A 16,144-nucleotide genomic window follows, 5' to 3' on the forward strand; every position below is an offset into this window, starting at 1 on the left:
CAATGCTATCGTGATTTATCAGTTAGTTAGCTAACTACTGTTGCTAAATATGTTGTAGCTAACGCCATAGTCACTGACAGCAAAATAAGCTAGCTAACGTTAACAATATCTTGTTATATTCTCTGTAGTTAGCTAACGTTAGCTATATGTCATGCATTAAAAAGCCTGCTAGCCATATGACTGTTCCTATATCCATATAGCTAGCAGTTACACTTATGTCACATTGTAGGTTTATCATGTCAAAAGGAGATGGAGAAGACTTCGTTGTTAAGTTTGTAGACGTCAATGGACGAAAGACAGACCTTGCTGTCAAGGCCTATGAGGTGAGTTTCATGTTTATTATAGGGCTAGTGACACTTACTGTAGTGTCCATGACTAGGCTAACCACTAACATTTGACAGTAACGCTACAGTGTGTGATCATGCTTCTTGAATTGCCACAGAAACCACTGGCACTCTTATCTGTGGAGGGGATTTTAACACAATTCTAAGCTCAAAATTGGACAGCACAAATCAAAATAGGAAAATGAGCCTAGTTGCCAAAAAGATCAGTAGGATACTGCAGGATCTAGGACTGCTCGATGTATGGCGTGACACCCACAAGACCGATAAGGAATACACTTTTTTTAAATGGGTTTCGTACTTGGAAAAGGTCTAATTCAAAGATGCCAATGTAACTAATATGATGATATGATGATGAAGGTATGAAGTGCACTGTAACTGCCAGATCTTTTTTGTTGTTCTTTTATTTTACTTTATTTGTACTTTCTTTGTGTTCCTACAATAAATACAAAGTATAAAAAAAAACATTGTGCAGGTACATTCCCACAAGACATTGTGTAGTTTCACACACTACAAAGGGGTATAGAGTGTGAGAGGTTATTGGTGCTCTTTTCTGTCTCCCTATGTTGAAACAGTTGGCCCAGGGAGGAGGAAGACAAAGTGAAGGCACACAGCAAACCTTTTTGTTTCATTTTTACTTGTTTTCACCTACACACTTTTCCACACTTTTATTACCCAGTGGACCCAAACGCCACATATGTAATATAAATGTGTAGGGCGGTGCACAGTGTGCCCTCAATGTATAATGGCGCCAGAGGGGATGGCTGCTGTTTTATGGGTTCTTAACCAACCATGCTATTTTGTATTTTTTCTCGCATTGTTTGTAACTTCTTTTGTACATAATGTTGCTGCTTCCGTCTCTTACGACCGAAAAGAGCTTCTGAACATCAGAACAGCGATTACTCACTTAGAATTTTTCTTTAATGAGTCGGATGAGAGCGATTTACTCTAGACACCCGAGCAGGCCCTCATCCCCATTATTCGCAGGAGAAAAGGACAGAGGTTTCGCGGAAGGAGATCGGGGTGCCTTGTGAGGATCCGGCGACAAGTGGCTAATCTGCCATCGGTACTGTTGGCCAACGTACAATCGCTGGATAATAAAGTGGACAAACTAAAAGAACGTATATTCTACCAACGGGACATTAAAAACTGTAATATCTTATGTTTCACAGAGTCCTGGCTGAACGACGACATGAATAACATACAGCTGGCGGGTTATACACTATATCGGCAGGATAGAACAGCAGCCTCTGGTAAGACAGGGTACATTTGTAAACAACAACTGGTGCACCATATCTAAGGAAGTCTCGAGGTTTTGCCCACCTGAGGTAGTGTGGTATAGAGCTTATCATGAGATACTCTATCTACCTAGAGAGTTTTCATCTATATTCTTCATAGCTGTCTTTACCGCCACAAACCGATGCTGGCACTAAGACTGCACTCAATGAGCTGTATACGGCCATAAGCAAACAGGAAAACGTTCATCCAGAGGCGGCACTCCTAGTGGCCGGGAACTTTAATGAGGAAACTTAAATCCGTTTTACCTAATTTCTACCAGCATGTTAAATGTGCAACCAGAGTGAAAAAAAACTGTAGACCACCTTTACTCCACACACAGAGACACGTACAAAGCTCTCCCTCGCCCTCCATTTGGCAAGTCTGGCCATAACTCTATCCTCCTGATTCCTGCTTACAAGCAAAAATTAAAGCAGGATGCACCAGTGACTTGGTCAATAAAAAAAGTGGTCAAATGAAGCAGATGCTAAGCTACAGGAATGTTTTGCTAGCACAGACATATGTTCCGGGATTCTTCCGATGGTATTGAGGAGTACACCGCATCAGTCGCTGGCTTCATCAATAAGTGCATCAATGACGTCGTCCCCACAGTGACTGTACGTACATACCCCAACCAGAAGCCATGGATTACAGGCAACATCCGCACTGAGCTAAAGGATAGAGCTGCCGCTTTCAAGGAGCGGGAAGTAACGGAAGCTTATAAGAAATCCCGCTATGCCCTCCGACGAACCATCAAACAGGCAAAGTGTCAATACAGGACTAAGATTGAATCGTACTACACCGGCTCCGACGCTCGTCAGATGTGGCTTGCAAACTATTACAGACAACAAAGGGACGCACAGCCGAGAGCTGTCCAGTGACACAAGCCTACCAGACAAGATAAATTACTTCTATGCTCGCTTCGAGGCAAGTAACACTGAAACATGCATGAGAGCATCAGCTGTTCTGGATGACTGTGTGATCACGCTCTCCACAGCCGATGTGAGTAAGACCTTTAAACAGGTCAACATTCACAAGGCTGCAGGGCCAGACGGATTACCAGGACGTGTTCTCCGAGCATGCGCTGACCAACTGGCAAGTGTATTCACTGACATTTTCAACCTCTCCCTGACTGAGTCTGTAATACCAACATGTTTCAAGCAGACCACCATAGTCCCTGTGCCCAAGAAGCCTGCCTAAATGACTACTGACCCGTAGCACTCACTTCTGTAGCCATGAAGTGCTTTGAAAGGCTGGTCATGGCTCACAACACCATTATCCCAGAAACCCTAGACCCACTCCAATTTGCAACTGCACAACATATCCACAGATGATGCAATCTCTATTGCACTCCACACTGCCTTTCACATCTGGACAAAAGGAACACGTATGTGAGAGTGCGTTTCATTGACTACAGCTTTCAACACTATAGTGCCCTCAAATCTCATCACTAAGCTAAGGTCCCTGGGACTAAACACCTCCATCTACAACTGGATCCTGTACTTCCTGACGGGCCGCCCCCAGGTGGTAAGGGTAGGTAACAACACATCCACCACGCTCATCCTCAACACGGGGACCCCTCAGGGGTGCGTGCTCAGTCCCCTCCTGTACTCCCTGTTCACTCATGACTGCACGGCCAGGCACGACTCCAACACCATCATTAAGTTTGCCGGTTACACAACCGTGGTAGTCCTGATCACTGACAACGATGAGACATTCTATAGGGAGGTCAGAGACCTGACCGTGTGTTGCAAGGACAACAACCTCTCCCTCAACATGTTCAAGACTAAGGAGATGATTGTGGATCCTTAAAAGTTTCCTTGGCATCCACATCACCAACAAACTGGTCCAAGCACACCAAGACCGTCGTGAAAAAGTCACGACAAAATCTATTCCCCCTCAGGAGACTGAAAAGATTTGGCATTGGTCCTCAGATCCTCAAAAGGTTCTACAGCTGCACCATCGAGAGCATCCTGATGGGTTGCATCACTGCCTGGTATGGCAACTGCTTGGCCTCCAACCGCAAGGCACTACAGAGGATAGTGGGTACGGCCCAGTACATCACTGGGGCCAAGCTTCCTGCCATCCAGGACCTCTATACCAGGCGGTGGAAGGAAGACCTTCAAAATTGTCAAAGTCTCCGGCCACCTTAGTCATAGAATGTTCTTTCTGCTACCGCACGGCAAGCGGTACCGGAGCGCCAAGTCTAGGTCCAAGAGGCTTCTAAACAGCTTTTACTCCCAAGCCATAAAACTCCTGAACATCTAATCAAATGTCTAACCAGACTATTTGCATTGCCTCCCCCCCTAATTTACACTGCTGCTACTCTGTTATTATCAATGCATAGTCACTTTAATAACTCTACCTGCATATACATATTACCTCGACTAACCGGTGCCCCCGCACATTAACTCTGTAACCGTACCCCCTGTATATAGCCTCGCTATTGTTATTTTACTGCTGCTCTTTAATTATTTATTACTTTTATTTCTTATTTCTTGACTGCATTGTTGGTTAAGGGCTTGTAAGTAAGCATTTCACTGTAAGGTCTACACCTGTTGTATTCGGGGCATGTGACAAATAAAAATTGCTTTGAAAATGTGTTAATTTATATCTTCACAGAAATTGAGCCAAGGCCAATGAGTCTCAGGTTGAAAAAATAATTAATTGTATAACTTTTATTTTAGTAAACATTGAAAATGGGTCCTTCAGACCTGAACACCACACAAGGTTTAAGACCAGTCAGTCTGGAAAATGTCAAGATCTTTGAAAGTTTCTTCAAGTGCAATCGCAAAAATCATCAAGCGCTATGATGAAACTGGCTATCATGTGGACCGCAACAGGATAGGAAGACCCAGAGTTACGTTCATTAGAGTTTCCAGCCTCAGAAATTGCAGCCCAAATAAGTTCAAGTTTTTTTATTTTACCTTTATTTAACTAGGCAAGTTAGTTAAGAACAAATTCTTATTTTCAATGATGGCCTAGGAATAGTGGGTAACTGCCTTGTTCAGGGGCAGAACAGATTTGTACCTTGTCAGCTCGGGGATTCAATCTTGCAACCTTTCGGTTACTAGTCCAACGCTCTAACCACTAGGCTACGCTGCCGTAACAGACACATCTCAATATCAACTGTTCAGAGGAGACTGCGTGAATCAGGCCTTCATAGTCGATTTTCTGCAAAGAAACCACTACTGAAAGGACACCAATAGTAAGAAGAGACTTGCTTGGGCCAAGAAACACAAGCAATGGCCATTAGACCGATTGTCACGTTCCTGACCTGTTTTCTGTTGTTTTGTATGTGTTTAGTTGGTCAGGACGTGAGCTGGGTGGGAATTCTATGTTGTGTGTCTAGTTTGTCTTTTTTTTTTTTTTTTTTATTTAACCTTTATTTAACCAGGTAGGCAAATTGAGAACACGTTCTCATTTACAATTGCGACCTGGCCAAGATAAAGCAAAGCAGTTCGACACATACAACAACACATAGTTACACATGGAGTAAAACAACATATAGTCAATAATACAGTGAAAAAAAAAATTAAAAAAAATAAGTCTATATACAATGTGAGCAAGTGAGGTGAGATAAGGGAGGTGAAGGCAAACAAATATATGTATAAATAAATAAAAATATAAAAGGCCATGGAGGCGAAGTGAATACAACACAGCACGTAAAATAAAAACTAAAAAAACAATGGAATGGTTGGTTTGCGGTGGAAGAAAGTGCAAAGTAGAGACAGAAATAAAGGGGTGCAAAGGAGCAAAATAAATTAATAAATAAATACAGTAGGTAAAGAGGTAGTTGTTTGGGCTAAATTGTAGATAGGTTATATACAGGTGCAGTAATCTATGAGCTGCTCTGACAGCTGGTGCTTAAAGCTAGTGAGGGAGATAGGTGTTTCCAGTTTCAGAGATTTTTGTAGTTCGTTCCAGTCATTGGCAGCAGAGAACTGGAAGGAGAGGCGTCCAAAGGAAGAATTGGTTTTGGGGGTGACTAGAGAGATATACCTGCTGGAGCGCGTGCTACAGGTAGGTGCTGCTATGGTGACCAGCGAGCTGAGATAAGGGGGGACTTTACCTAGCAGGGTCTTGTAGATGACCTGGAACCAGTGGGTTTGGCGACGAGTATGAAGCGAGGGCCAGCCAACGAGAGTGTACAGGTCGCAGTGGTGGGTAGTATATGGGGCTTTGGTGACAAAACGGATGGCACTGTGATAGACTGCATCCAATTTATTGAGTAGGGTTTTGGAGGCTATTTTGTAAATGACATCACCGAAGTCGAGGATTGGTAGGATGGTCAGTTTTACAAGGGTATGTTTGGCAGCATGAGTAAAGGATGCTTTGTTGCGGAATAGGAAGCCAATTCTAGATTTGACTTTGGATTGGAGATGTTTGATGTGAGTCTGGAAGGAGAGTTTGCAGTCTAACCAGACACCTAGGTATTTGTAGGTGTCCACATATTCTAAGTCAGAGCCGTCCAAAGTAGTGATGTTGGACAGGCGGGCAGGAGCAGGCAGCGATCGGTTGAAGAGCATGCATTTGGTTTTACTTGTATTTAAGAGCAGTTGGAGGCCACGGAAGGAGAGTTGTATGGCATTGAAGTCTGTTTCTATGTCCAGCCTAATATGGTTCTCAATCAGAGGCAGATGGTAATCGTTGTCCCTGATTGAGAATCATATATAGGAGGCTTGTTTTGTGTTGGGATTTTGTGGGTGTTTGTTTCCTGTCTCTGTGATTGTCTGCACCAGATAGGTCTGTCTCGGGTTTTGCACATTTGTTATTTTGTATTGTTGTTTGTAGTGTTTTACTTGTTCTTTATTAAACATGTTTAACACTAGCCGCGCTGCACTTTGGTCCTCTCCTTCACCCCTGGAAGAAAACCGTTACACCGATGGAAATCTGTCCTTTGGTCTGATGAGTCCAAATTTGAGATTTTTGGTTCCAACCACAGTTTCTTTGCAAGAGGCAGTAGGTGAACGGATTATCTCCGCATGTGTGGTTCCCACCGTGAAGAATGGAGGTGGGGGTGCTTTGCTGGTGACACTGTGATTTATTTAGAATTCAAGGCACACTTAACCAGCATGGATACCACAGCATTCTGCAGCGATACGCCATCCCATCTGGTTTGTGCTTAGTCCCACTATCATTTGTTTTTCAACAGGACAATGACCCAAAACACACCTCCAGTCTGTGTAAGGGCTATTTGACCAAGAAGGAGAGTGATGGAGTACTGCATCAGATGACCTGGCCTCCACAATCACCTGACCTCAACCCAATTGAGACGGTGTGGGATGAGTTGGAGTGCAGAGTGAAGGAAGAGCAGCCAACAAGTGCTCAGTATATGTTGAAACTCCTTCAAGACTGTTGGAATAGCGTTCCTCATGAAGCTGGTTGAGAGAATGTCGAGCGTGCAAAGGGTGTCTTACTTAGAAACATCTAAAATATATTTGGATTTAACACTTTTTGGCGGTTGCTAAATGATTCCATTGTTATTTCCTAGTTTTGATGTCTTGACTATTATTCTACAATGTAGAAAATAGTTAAAGAAAAAACGTTGAATGAGTAGGTGTCCAAACTTTTGACTGGTACGGTATATATTTGCTTCTGCTCGACTAAAAACGATCTCAGGGTACCAACAGCCTATCTACCAAACAATCAACCAGTGGAATAATTGGGGTCAGCCCTGGTATGGATTAATGATTGAGACCACACTAAGTAGCTTATAGACGAACTTGATATTGCGCTGAGTGGAGATTCGGAGATGAGGTGCGGATTCAGGCACACATCGATTATATAGCCTAATTAGCAACTCATTCTAAAACACTGAGAAATATTGAAATGTCATCGATTACAAATGACACCTTCCCCTGGACGAGATTTTTAGAAAAAAATAAAAATAAATACTAAACCTTTCCCTTGACTGAAATTGAAAAAGCATTATGTACATTTTGATCCATCCCTTATTGAAATGCATTATCTTTCTCTTCACTATGAAACAGGCCATCATGGAGCTCCAGTCAGAGAAGCACTTGAAGACCATTGATGAGGAGGCGGCGTTACAGCTGGACCATAATGACAAGTCTCTGTTCGTCTTCAGTAACTTCTCCACCCCAGCCTTCCACCACTGTAAAAAGGTCTGTCTCAAGACGCACACATTCCCAAACATGGCTTCTACTTAATCCTCATAAGTCACAACATGTTAACAGTACTGTCAGCATTCAGCAATGAAGTGTACTGAAAACTGGTTTGTCTCCCTTTGTCTCTTTGTGTAGCTGGGCTGTCGAGTGGTGAGTCCACTAGTGGTGCACTTCTGCCTGCAGCACCAGCGCTGTGTGCCCAAAGCAGAGCAACCCGTCTACAACATGGCCATGGCTGATATCACTATCTCCTGCACCAGTCTGGACAAGGAGGCTAGGGTAAGTCAATTGCTGTCCACTCTACTCTACTTGACTCAGCAACAATGATGCCAAGTGTTTATCATACCAATGATCCACATCAACAGCCTTACAGGGGAACTCTTGAAAATAGAACCAGAGTGTAATTTTATGCTGAGCAGTGTGAGTCTCTCGCAGTCGTGCTTCTTAAGCCCAGGTTACATTCAAATGAACAGGGGCTTCTCACGCCCGGCAAAAGTTGTCCAGTGTAGCAGGTCTGTTAGTGACTGTTTGTCTACCTTCAGGCTGATGTGATGGGTCTGGTGCAGCTGATGGGAGGGATGGTCTGCCGGGACCTCAACATGTCCGTCACTCACCTGGTCGCCGGGGAGGTCGGCAGCAAGAAGTACCTGGTGGCCGCCAGCTTGGGGAAGCCCATCGTACTGCCCACCTGGGTCAAAACCTGCTGGGAGAAATCACAGGACAGGTAATAGGGCTTCTTATGCCTTTCTCATTTTGCCAGACACACTTAATGAAAAGCAACTGAATATACAAAACATTAAGAACATGACATAGTTTGACCAGATGAATATTACCTCCAAATGACACAGCGACTAGGTTCCAGTTTAACCTCTCTTGGGTACGTGAGACGTTAGCGTCCCACCTCTTCAACAGCCAGTGAAACTGCTGGGTGCCAAATTCAAATACAGAAATACTCATTATAAAAATTCAGAAAACAAAACATATTTTACATAGGTTTAAAGATTAACTTCTTGTGAATCCAACCACGGTGTCAGATTAAAAAAAAAAATGCATTACGGCGAAAGCATACCTTACGATTATTTGAGAACATAGCCCAGCAGACAAATCATTACAAACAGTAACCAGCCAAGTAGAAGAGTTACACAAGTCAGAAATGGAGATCAAATTAATCCCTTACCTTTGATGATCTTCATATGGTTGCACTTAGCAGACATGAATTTACTCAATAAATGTTCCTTCTGTTCGATAAAGTCTCTTTATATCCAAAAACCTCTGTTTTGTTTGCGCATTTTCTTCAGTGATCCACAGGCTCAAACGCAGTCAAAACAGGCAGACAAAAAATCCAAATTGTATCCGTAAAGTTCATAGAAACATGTCAAACGATGTTTATATTCAATCCTCAGGTTGTTTTTAGCCTAAATAATCGATAATATTTCAACCGGACAATAACGTCGTCAATATAAAAGGTAAACAAGAAAGGCACTCTCTCGGTCGTGCGCATGAAAAAGCTATTTGACACTTTAGGGTCCACTCATTCAGACTGCTCTTACTTCCTCATTTTTCAGAATACAAGCCTGAAACAATTTCTAAAGACTGTTGACATCTAGTGGAAGGCATAGGAACTGCAATTTGAGTCCTAAGTCAATAGATACTGTAATGGCATTGAATAGAAAACTATTAAAAAAAAAAAAAAAAAACTACTTCCCGAATGGATTTTTCTCAGGTTTTCACCTGCCAAATCAGTTCTGTTATACTCACAGACACTATTTTAACAGTTTTTGAAACTTTAGAGTGTTTTCTATCCAACTCTACCAGTTATATGCATATCATAACTTCTGGGCCCGAGAAGCAGGCAGTTTAATTTGGGCATGCTTTTCATCCATAATTCTGAATGCTGCCCCCTACCCTAGAGAAGTTAACAACGTTTACTTCACCGTATCTCCACGGTACAAAGTTGCCATTACTCTCAGGACCGGTCCAACAGAGCACCGTAATAACAGAAGTATAGGTATACTTAAAACATGAACTTAACAATCTCCCACTTTTCTTTTAAAGACAATTAAAGCATCAACAAATAATGAAATATCAAAGTATTATTCAAGTCCCCATTACAAATGGGTCATGTGACAATGGCACATGAGCGGGTCGAGAGTTTCACGTTTCTTAGTGTCCACATCACCAACGAACTAGCATGGTTCAATCACACCAAGACAGTTGTGAAGAGGGCACTACAACACCTTCTTAGGTTTATTTAGTAAATATCACGATAAGGTTGAATTCGGGGCATGTGACAAATAAAATGTGATTCGTTTTTGGATTTGAACAGATCTTAAGCATCCAACTATAAAGATCGCAGAGACAGATTAGTTTGAAAACAGTGTAATGGTACACTGCTCTATCTCTGTGCTTACATTTCCCTCAGTTTAACTTGTTTGTTTTAATTATGACAATCTTTAGTGCTTATGTAATAACATAAGTATAGGGATACTTAAAACATGAACTTAACAATGAATCCAGGTGAAAGCTATGATCCCTTATGGATGTTAAATCCACCTCAATCAGTGTAGATGAAGGGGAGGTGTTACGCTCGTCGTTGGAAGGAGTAGACCAAGGTGCAGCGTTGTAGACGTACATCTTTCTTTTATTGATGACACTGAAAAAATAACAAATACAAAACGAAACGCACAGTTCTGTAGGGCTGGAAAGGACAAAAATTAGATCCCACAAACTAAGGTGGGAAAAAAGGCTGCCTAAGTATGACCCCCAATCAGAGACAACGATGGACAGCTGCCTCTGATTGGGAACCATACCTGGCCAAAAAATAAATAGAAAACATAGATTGCCCACCCTAGTCACACCCTGACCTAACCAAATAGAGAATTCATTGGATCTCTAAGGTCAAGGCGTGACAGTACCCCTCCCCCCCAAAGGTGCGGACTCCGGCCGCAAACCTGAACCTATAGGGGAGGGTCCGGGTGGGCATCTACCCTCGGTGGCGGCTCCGGTGCGGGACGCAGACCGTAGATCGTCGCCGGGGACTCCGGACCGTAGATCGTCGCCGGGGACTCCGGACCGGGAACCGTCACCGGAGGCTGCGGACCGGGAACCGTCGCTGGAGGCTGCGGACTGCTCTTAGAGACGGCCCTTTGTCTTTGGCCACGTGACTAAGTGACACAAAGATCAGAATGAAAAAACACTAGCTTCTTCTTACATGATGGAAATGTACAGGTTTAAGGCTTATACAGCGCATGTTCATAACAGAGTTTGTCATTTTCCCCACCATAGTATTATGAATGATCAACCACCCAAAGGACATTCAGCCAATTCAGCCAAGCATTGGAGTCAACATGGGCCAGCATCTCTGTGGAACGCTTTCGACACCTTGTTGAATCCATGCTGCAGCATTGCAGTTCTTGACACACTCAAACCAGTACGCCTGGTTCCTACTACCATACCCCATTCAAAGGCACTTAAATCTTTTGTCTTGCCCATTCACCCTGTGAATGGCACACATACACAATCCATGTCTCAATTGTCTCGATGATTAAAAATCCTTCTTTACCCTGTCTCCTCCCCTTCATCTACACTGATTGAAGTGAATTTAACATCCATAAGGGATCATAGCTTCATGTTTTAACTATTCCTATACTTCTGTTATTACGGTGCTCTCACTCTGTTATTAGTGTGCCTGTGCAGAAGTTCTACACTGATTGAAGTGGATTTAACTGGTGACATCAATAAGGAATCATAGCTTTCACCTGGTCCTGGTATGTCCTGGAAAGAGCATGTTCCTTATTTCCTTATTTTGTACGCTCTGTGTAGATGCTCCATGTAGCTGTACTTGTATTTTAGACATGTTAACGGCCATAAATGAAACCCATCTCTTCATCCCCTTATCCCTTCTGATCCCTGTCTCTCCTTCCCCCTCAGCCTGTTCAGACACACTGACCTGCCCATAGAGGATTATGTGTGCCCTGTGCTCCGCGGCTGCACCGTCTGTGTCACAGGCCTCTCCACAGTGGAGCGTAAGGAGGTACAGAGGCTCTGCCAGCAGCACGGTGCCAGCTACACAGGACAGCTCAAGATGAACGAGTGCACCCACCTCATTGTCAGCAAGCCCTCTGGTCGGTCAAACTTACCATACCTTTATTGTCTAACTTAGTCATCTGTCCCTCATACCATCATGGCCACCCAGCTTCATCCCCAGCTTCCAATTGGCTCATTCACCCCCACCCCCCCCACCCCACCCTGAAACTATTCCCCAGGTCGTTGCTGTAAATGAGAATGTGTTTTCAGTCAACTTACCTGGTAAAATAAGGGTTTCCGAATCAGGTCGGCGCACACCGCAAATACAAAAAAAAAAAAGAAGTGATAAATCCAGCTTTAGCCATGCATCGAAAATGCTAAAATGATTAAGGACAGTCTATTACATTTTCATAAAAATTTGCTTCAGCCCTGTCCTTCTGATGCCCTTTCATGTAACACATTTAGGTCTTAAAGAGTTTCTGGATCTCCCTTATTGCCACCCAGTTTCCATCACTTTCACTTATCCTTCTCTATGTCTGCAGGTCAAAAGTACGAGTATGCACAGAAGTGGAATGTCTTCTGTGTATCTCTGCACTGGCTGTTTGACAGCATCGAGAAAGGCTTCTGCCAGGACGAGAGCCGCTACACCTCCACCCCCACCGTCACCAGCAAGAAGAAAGAGGGTGAGGCGCCAGGCTCAAGGTTTATTGTTACAGTTTTCAGCGTTAATTCAGAAGTTCATGACTCTTACGCGTCCGCCATCGCATGCATGTTGATTTTGTCCCCCCCATACCAGAAGCAATCAGGACACGCGGGTTGAAATATCAAGGTTGTTTATGTTGTCTTCCTTCAGAGTTTCTGTTGGGGTTGAGTCACATTTCTGTGAACACCAGCATGACAGTGGATGACACGGTGATGACTAATGCCACGGTCAGCCGTCTGGACACTCCAGATCCCATTGATGCTCTGGACTTCACAGTTTGCCCCACAGACGACCTGCTGGACGGCTGCAAGGTCAGTAGAAGTTCCTTTTAACGCTTCATCTTGATATGAGCCACTCGATATAGATCCTATAATTTTCTATTAGACGATACAATAATTATCTTAAATAATCTATTTATTCTGATCCACTCTACGGAATAACTACAGGCTACTTTCCTCACTGAGGCCTTCAGTTGCAAGAGAGACACATGATTGCTCTTATAGAAATGTGCTAACCAGAAGTTCAGTTCACTTACAGACAACATGACATATAGAGCCATATACATTATGGTTCCTTATTCCTTATGGTTGCTTATTGTGAAGCGTCTTTGGGTTTTAGAAAACACAAGTTGAATTTCCCGTCTTCCCCTGTAGCTGTACCTGTGTGGGCTGCCAGGGAAGCGGCTGGAGAAGCTGCGTCGGCTGATCAACATAGCCGGGGGCCTGCGCTTAAATCAGCCCAGCAAGGACCTCACCCACGTGGTCATGGGAGACCAAGACGAAGACACCAAAACCTTCCTGGCCAAAGCCACACACAGGTCAGTCAGGACCATAGAGCTGTTACAACAGCACACCTACAAGACCACTGGCTGCTATTAGACACATACAGCCATTGCCATATCCATAGTGTATTACGCTTAGGTTAATAATGATGATGATATTTATTTTATATAGCGCTTTTCATTACAAGTAGACTCTTAAAGTCGGTTAAAAAAATTGTCATTAGGCTTTGTCATTAAACCGTTATTCATTCAAGTACTTATATTGATGCAGAAATGCAATATTGGACCCAAACCCTGTAGTTAGGAAATCCGGAAAACCTAGAAAATAATTTATGAAGAGTAACTTGTGTGATCCCATCTTTCTGATCTCTCCTCCAGGCCTCATGTGGTGACGGTGCAGTGGCTGCTGGACAGCTTCTCCAGAGGCAGCCTGCTCCCCGAGGGGGACTACCATCACCTGGCCTGTCTGCCTCCCGCCCCTGCAGCTATGGCCATGCCTGCCCCCCGCACATCCGCCTCCCACCCCTCTTCCACCTCCTCAGCCGCCCCCCCTGCTACCCCCCGACACAAGAAGGCCGAGGAGGATATGCTATCTCAGTACATAGATGATGACCAGCGAGTGGGTAAGGGAGGGGCTCCTCTGTGTATACTCAGTGTAGCAGCAAGACGACAACTCAAAAGTCACATAACAATCATGTGTAGCCTCATTGGCGTTCTTATGCCGTTTTAGAGCCAATTGCGAAGAATATTAACATATTCACATTGCCCAATATTGTATCATCACTCTATAATTTCTCTTGTTGACATACACTATATATTGTTATCTTGACTGAAAGTCACAGAACCTGCACCCCCAGGTATCATATTCCACCATAATCTCCTCGTAACTCTATACGCCATTTTTCACCTCCAACCCCAGTGGAGATGCCTCCTCCAGCTGACAGTAACAGCCACAGAAGGCAGAGTGCTGCAGCGCCAGAGCCTTGGTTCTCAGCCCCAGACCAGTCTACTACTGCAGACGGGGATGGGGCCAGTGCTGACACCACCCTGCAGGAGGCCAGCGAGGCGGGACTGTTTGCGGGAAAACGCTTCCTCCTGTTGGGCTTCGGGGCTGAGGTGGAGGCCCAGCATTCCATGCTGGTGACGGAGAACTGTGGGAAGGTGCTGGTGGGGCACACGCGGGTGGTGGTTGACTACACTGTGGTGCCCCTGTTTGGCTGTGAGGTAGAGGCCACTGTGGATGAGGTGGTCACTGATACCTGGCTGGTAAGAGGCGATTTTTACGAACATTATGGCTTCATGTTTTTGGTTGTCTGTTTCTGGTGTGGTATTAGTGGGTTCTTTAGGCCGGGTGTGCGAGTATCAAATGTGTGTGCGAGTCTTCATTAAGCCATATTGTGTGAGCATTAATCAATGTGTTATTGTGTCTTTGTGTAGGCAATGTGTGTGGAGCAGCAGTGTATGTTAGAGCTGGGCTCCCACGCCCTTTTCAGCCCTGTGCCAGTGATAGAGGGCTGCTCCCCGCTCAGAGACTGTGTCCTCTCAGTCAGCCAGTTTACTGGGGCAGAGAGGGAGTCCCTGGTAGAGCTAGCCAAACACCTGGGAGCCAGGTAACCACCTTGCTACCGCACACACACACACACACACACACACACACACACACACACTTACTTGTAGAAAAGACTTGATGGGGACATGTCAAGGACATGCGTTGTAGGAATGCCACTTTCCAGAAGTCCCAGAAATTGACGAAAAATCAGGCATGTTCAACTATGGTTTGTTAAAGGCCCAGTGCAGTGAAACGTGATTTTCCTGTGTTTCATATACAGTATATTTCCACACTATAAGGTTGGAATAATATTTTGAAAATTATGGTAATGCCCTTTTAGTGTAAGAGCTAAAATAACATTTCAGCCTGTTGTGTGGGATGGTTTTGACCTTCCATGATGACATCACCATGCAGGAAATGTGTTAATAGACCAATAGGAGCGTTCCAAACCTCTCTGCCAATAACAGCAAATGTTCCGTTTTCCTTTCCCCACTCTCCCAACTCAGACCACTTCGACACTCCTAGACCACTTCCACACTTAATATTCAATAACGCAATAACCTAGCTGTCAAATGAGCTTTAGAGGCAACAAGATGTACAGTCACTTTATGTGACTGTGTACAGGCATTAGATTTTTGGGGAAATGAATAAGCCCTGTTGTAGAAAAGGGGCTCATGATGACACAATACGCTTGGAAAGTGGAGAGGTCATAGAACGTCAAAAAGTAAATATTGCTAGAGACACCTTGCAGTTTTGGAGACAGCATTGCGTTAGCTAGCAAAGTGGTTTGCAGTGGCTAATTAACAGTAAATAAGATGAGTGTTTCAACCCACAGTTGGCCAAGATGATTAGCTAGCCAGCTAATGGTCAGCCCTTGGTCATTGTTGTCACCATGGCAACAGCAACCACCAATTAATCCATATTCAACATGACAGCTGGATGCTACTTTCTTAGCCGTGACACAGAGGGAAGCACACACACAAATATAGATAGATGGATAGTACCAGTCAAAAGTTTGGACACCTAATTCAAGGGTTTTTCTTAATTTGAACTATTTTCTATATTGTAGAATAATAGTGAAGACATCAAAACTATGAAATACCACATATGGAATCATGTCGTAACCAAAAAGTGTTAAACAAATTGAGATTCTTCAAAGTAGTCACCGATTGCCTTGACAGCTTTGCAAACTCCAAGCGGGCTGTCATGTGCCTTTTACTGAGCAGTGGCTTCCGTCTGACCACTCTACCATAAAGGCCTGATTGGTGGAGTGCTGCAGAGATGGTTGTCCTTCTGGAAGTTTCTCCTAACTCCACAGAGGAACTCCGGAGCTCTGTC

At 44.0% G+C, this 16,144-nt stretch overlaps 1 protein-coding gene across 5 annotated transcripts in view; it reads left to right on the forward strand.

Moving 5' to 3' along the window:
* The window catches only part of LOC139583792 (DNA topoisomerase 2-binding protein 1-A-like), a 38,300-nt gene that overhangs the window by 547 nt on the left and 21,609 nt on the right, over nucleotides 1-16,144 (forward strand). For 2 of the 5 annotated variants that reach the window (XR_011676617.1, XM_071415254.1), the window contains exons 2-13: nucleotides 230-323; nucleotides 6,772-6,894; nucleotides 7,610-7,744; nucleotides 7,883-8,026; nucleotides 8,290-8,471; nucleotides 11,678-11,871; nucleotides 12,316-12,456; nucleotides 12,627-12,787; nucleotides 13,130-13,293; nucleotides 13,636-13,880; nucleotides 14,177-14,523; nucleotides 14,695-14,867. Coding sequence is in view for 4 of the 5 variants with exons in the window: in XM_071415254.1 (XP_071271355.1) it covers nucleotides 237-323; nucleotides 6,772-6,894; nucleotides 7,610-7,744; nucleotides 7,883-8,026; nucleotides 8,290-8,471; nucleotides 11,678-11,871; nucleotides 12,316-12,456; nucleotides 12,627-12,787; nucleotides 13,130-13,293; nucleotides 13,636-13,880; nucleotides 14,177-14,523; nucleotides 14,695-14,867 (2,096 nt within the window). In the remaining variant the exon portion in view is untranslated. Of the gene's footprint in view, nucleotides 1-229; nucleotides 324-6,771; nucleotides 6,895-7,609; nucleotides 7,745-7,882; nucleotides 8,027-8,289; nucleotides 8,472-10,708; nucleotides 11,515-11,677; nucleotides 11,872-12,315; nucleotides 12,457-12,626; nucleotides 12,788-13,129; nucleotides 13,294-13,635; nucleotides 13,881-14,176; nucleotides 14,524-14,694; nucleotides 14,868-16,144 lie in introns of those variants that run through there. The other 3 variants (XM_071415255.1, XM_071415256.1, XM_071415257.1) reach the window with 3 other exon arrangements.

The sequence above is a fragment of the Salvelinus alpinus genome, chromosome 8 (genome assembly GCF_045679555.1).
Source record: "Salvelinus alpinus chromosome 8, SLU_Salpinus.1, whole genome shotgun sequence".
NCBI classification, from domain to species: Eukaryota; Metazoa; Chordata; class Actinopteri; order Salmoniformes; family Salmonidae; genus Salvelinus; species Salvelinus alpinus.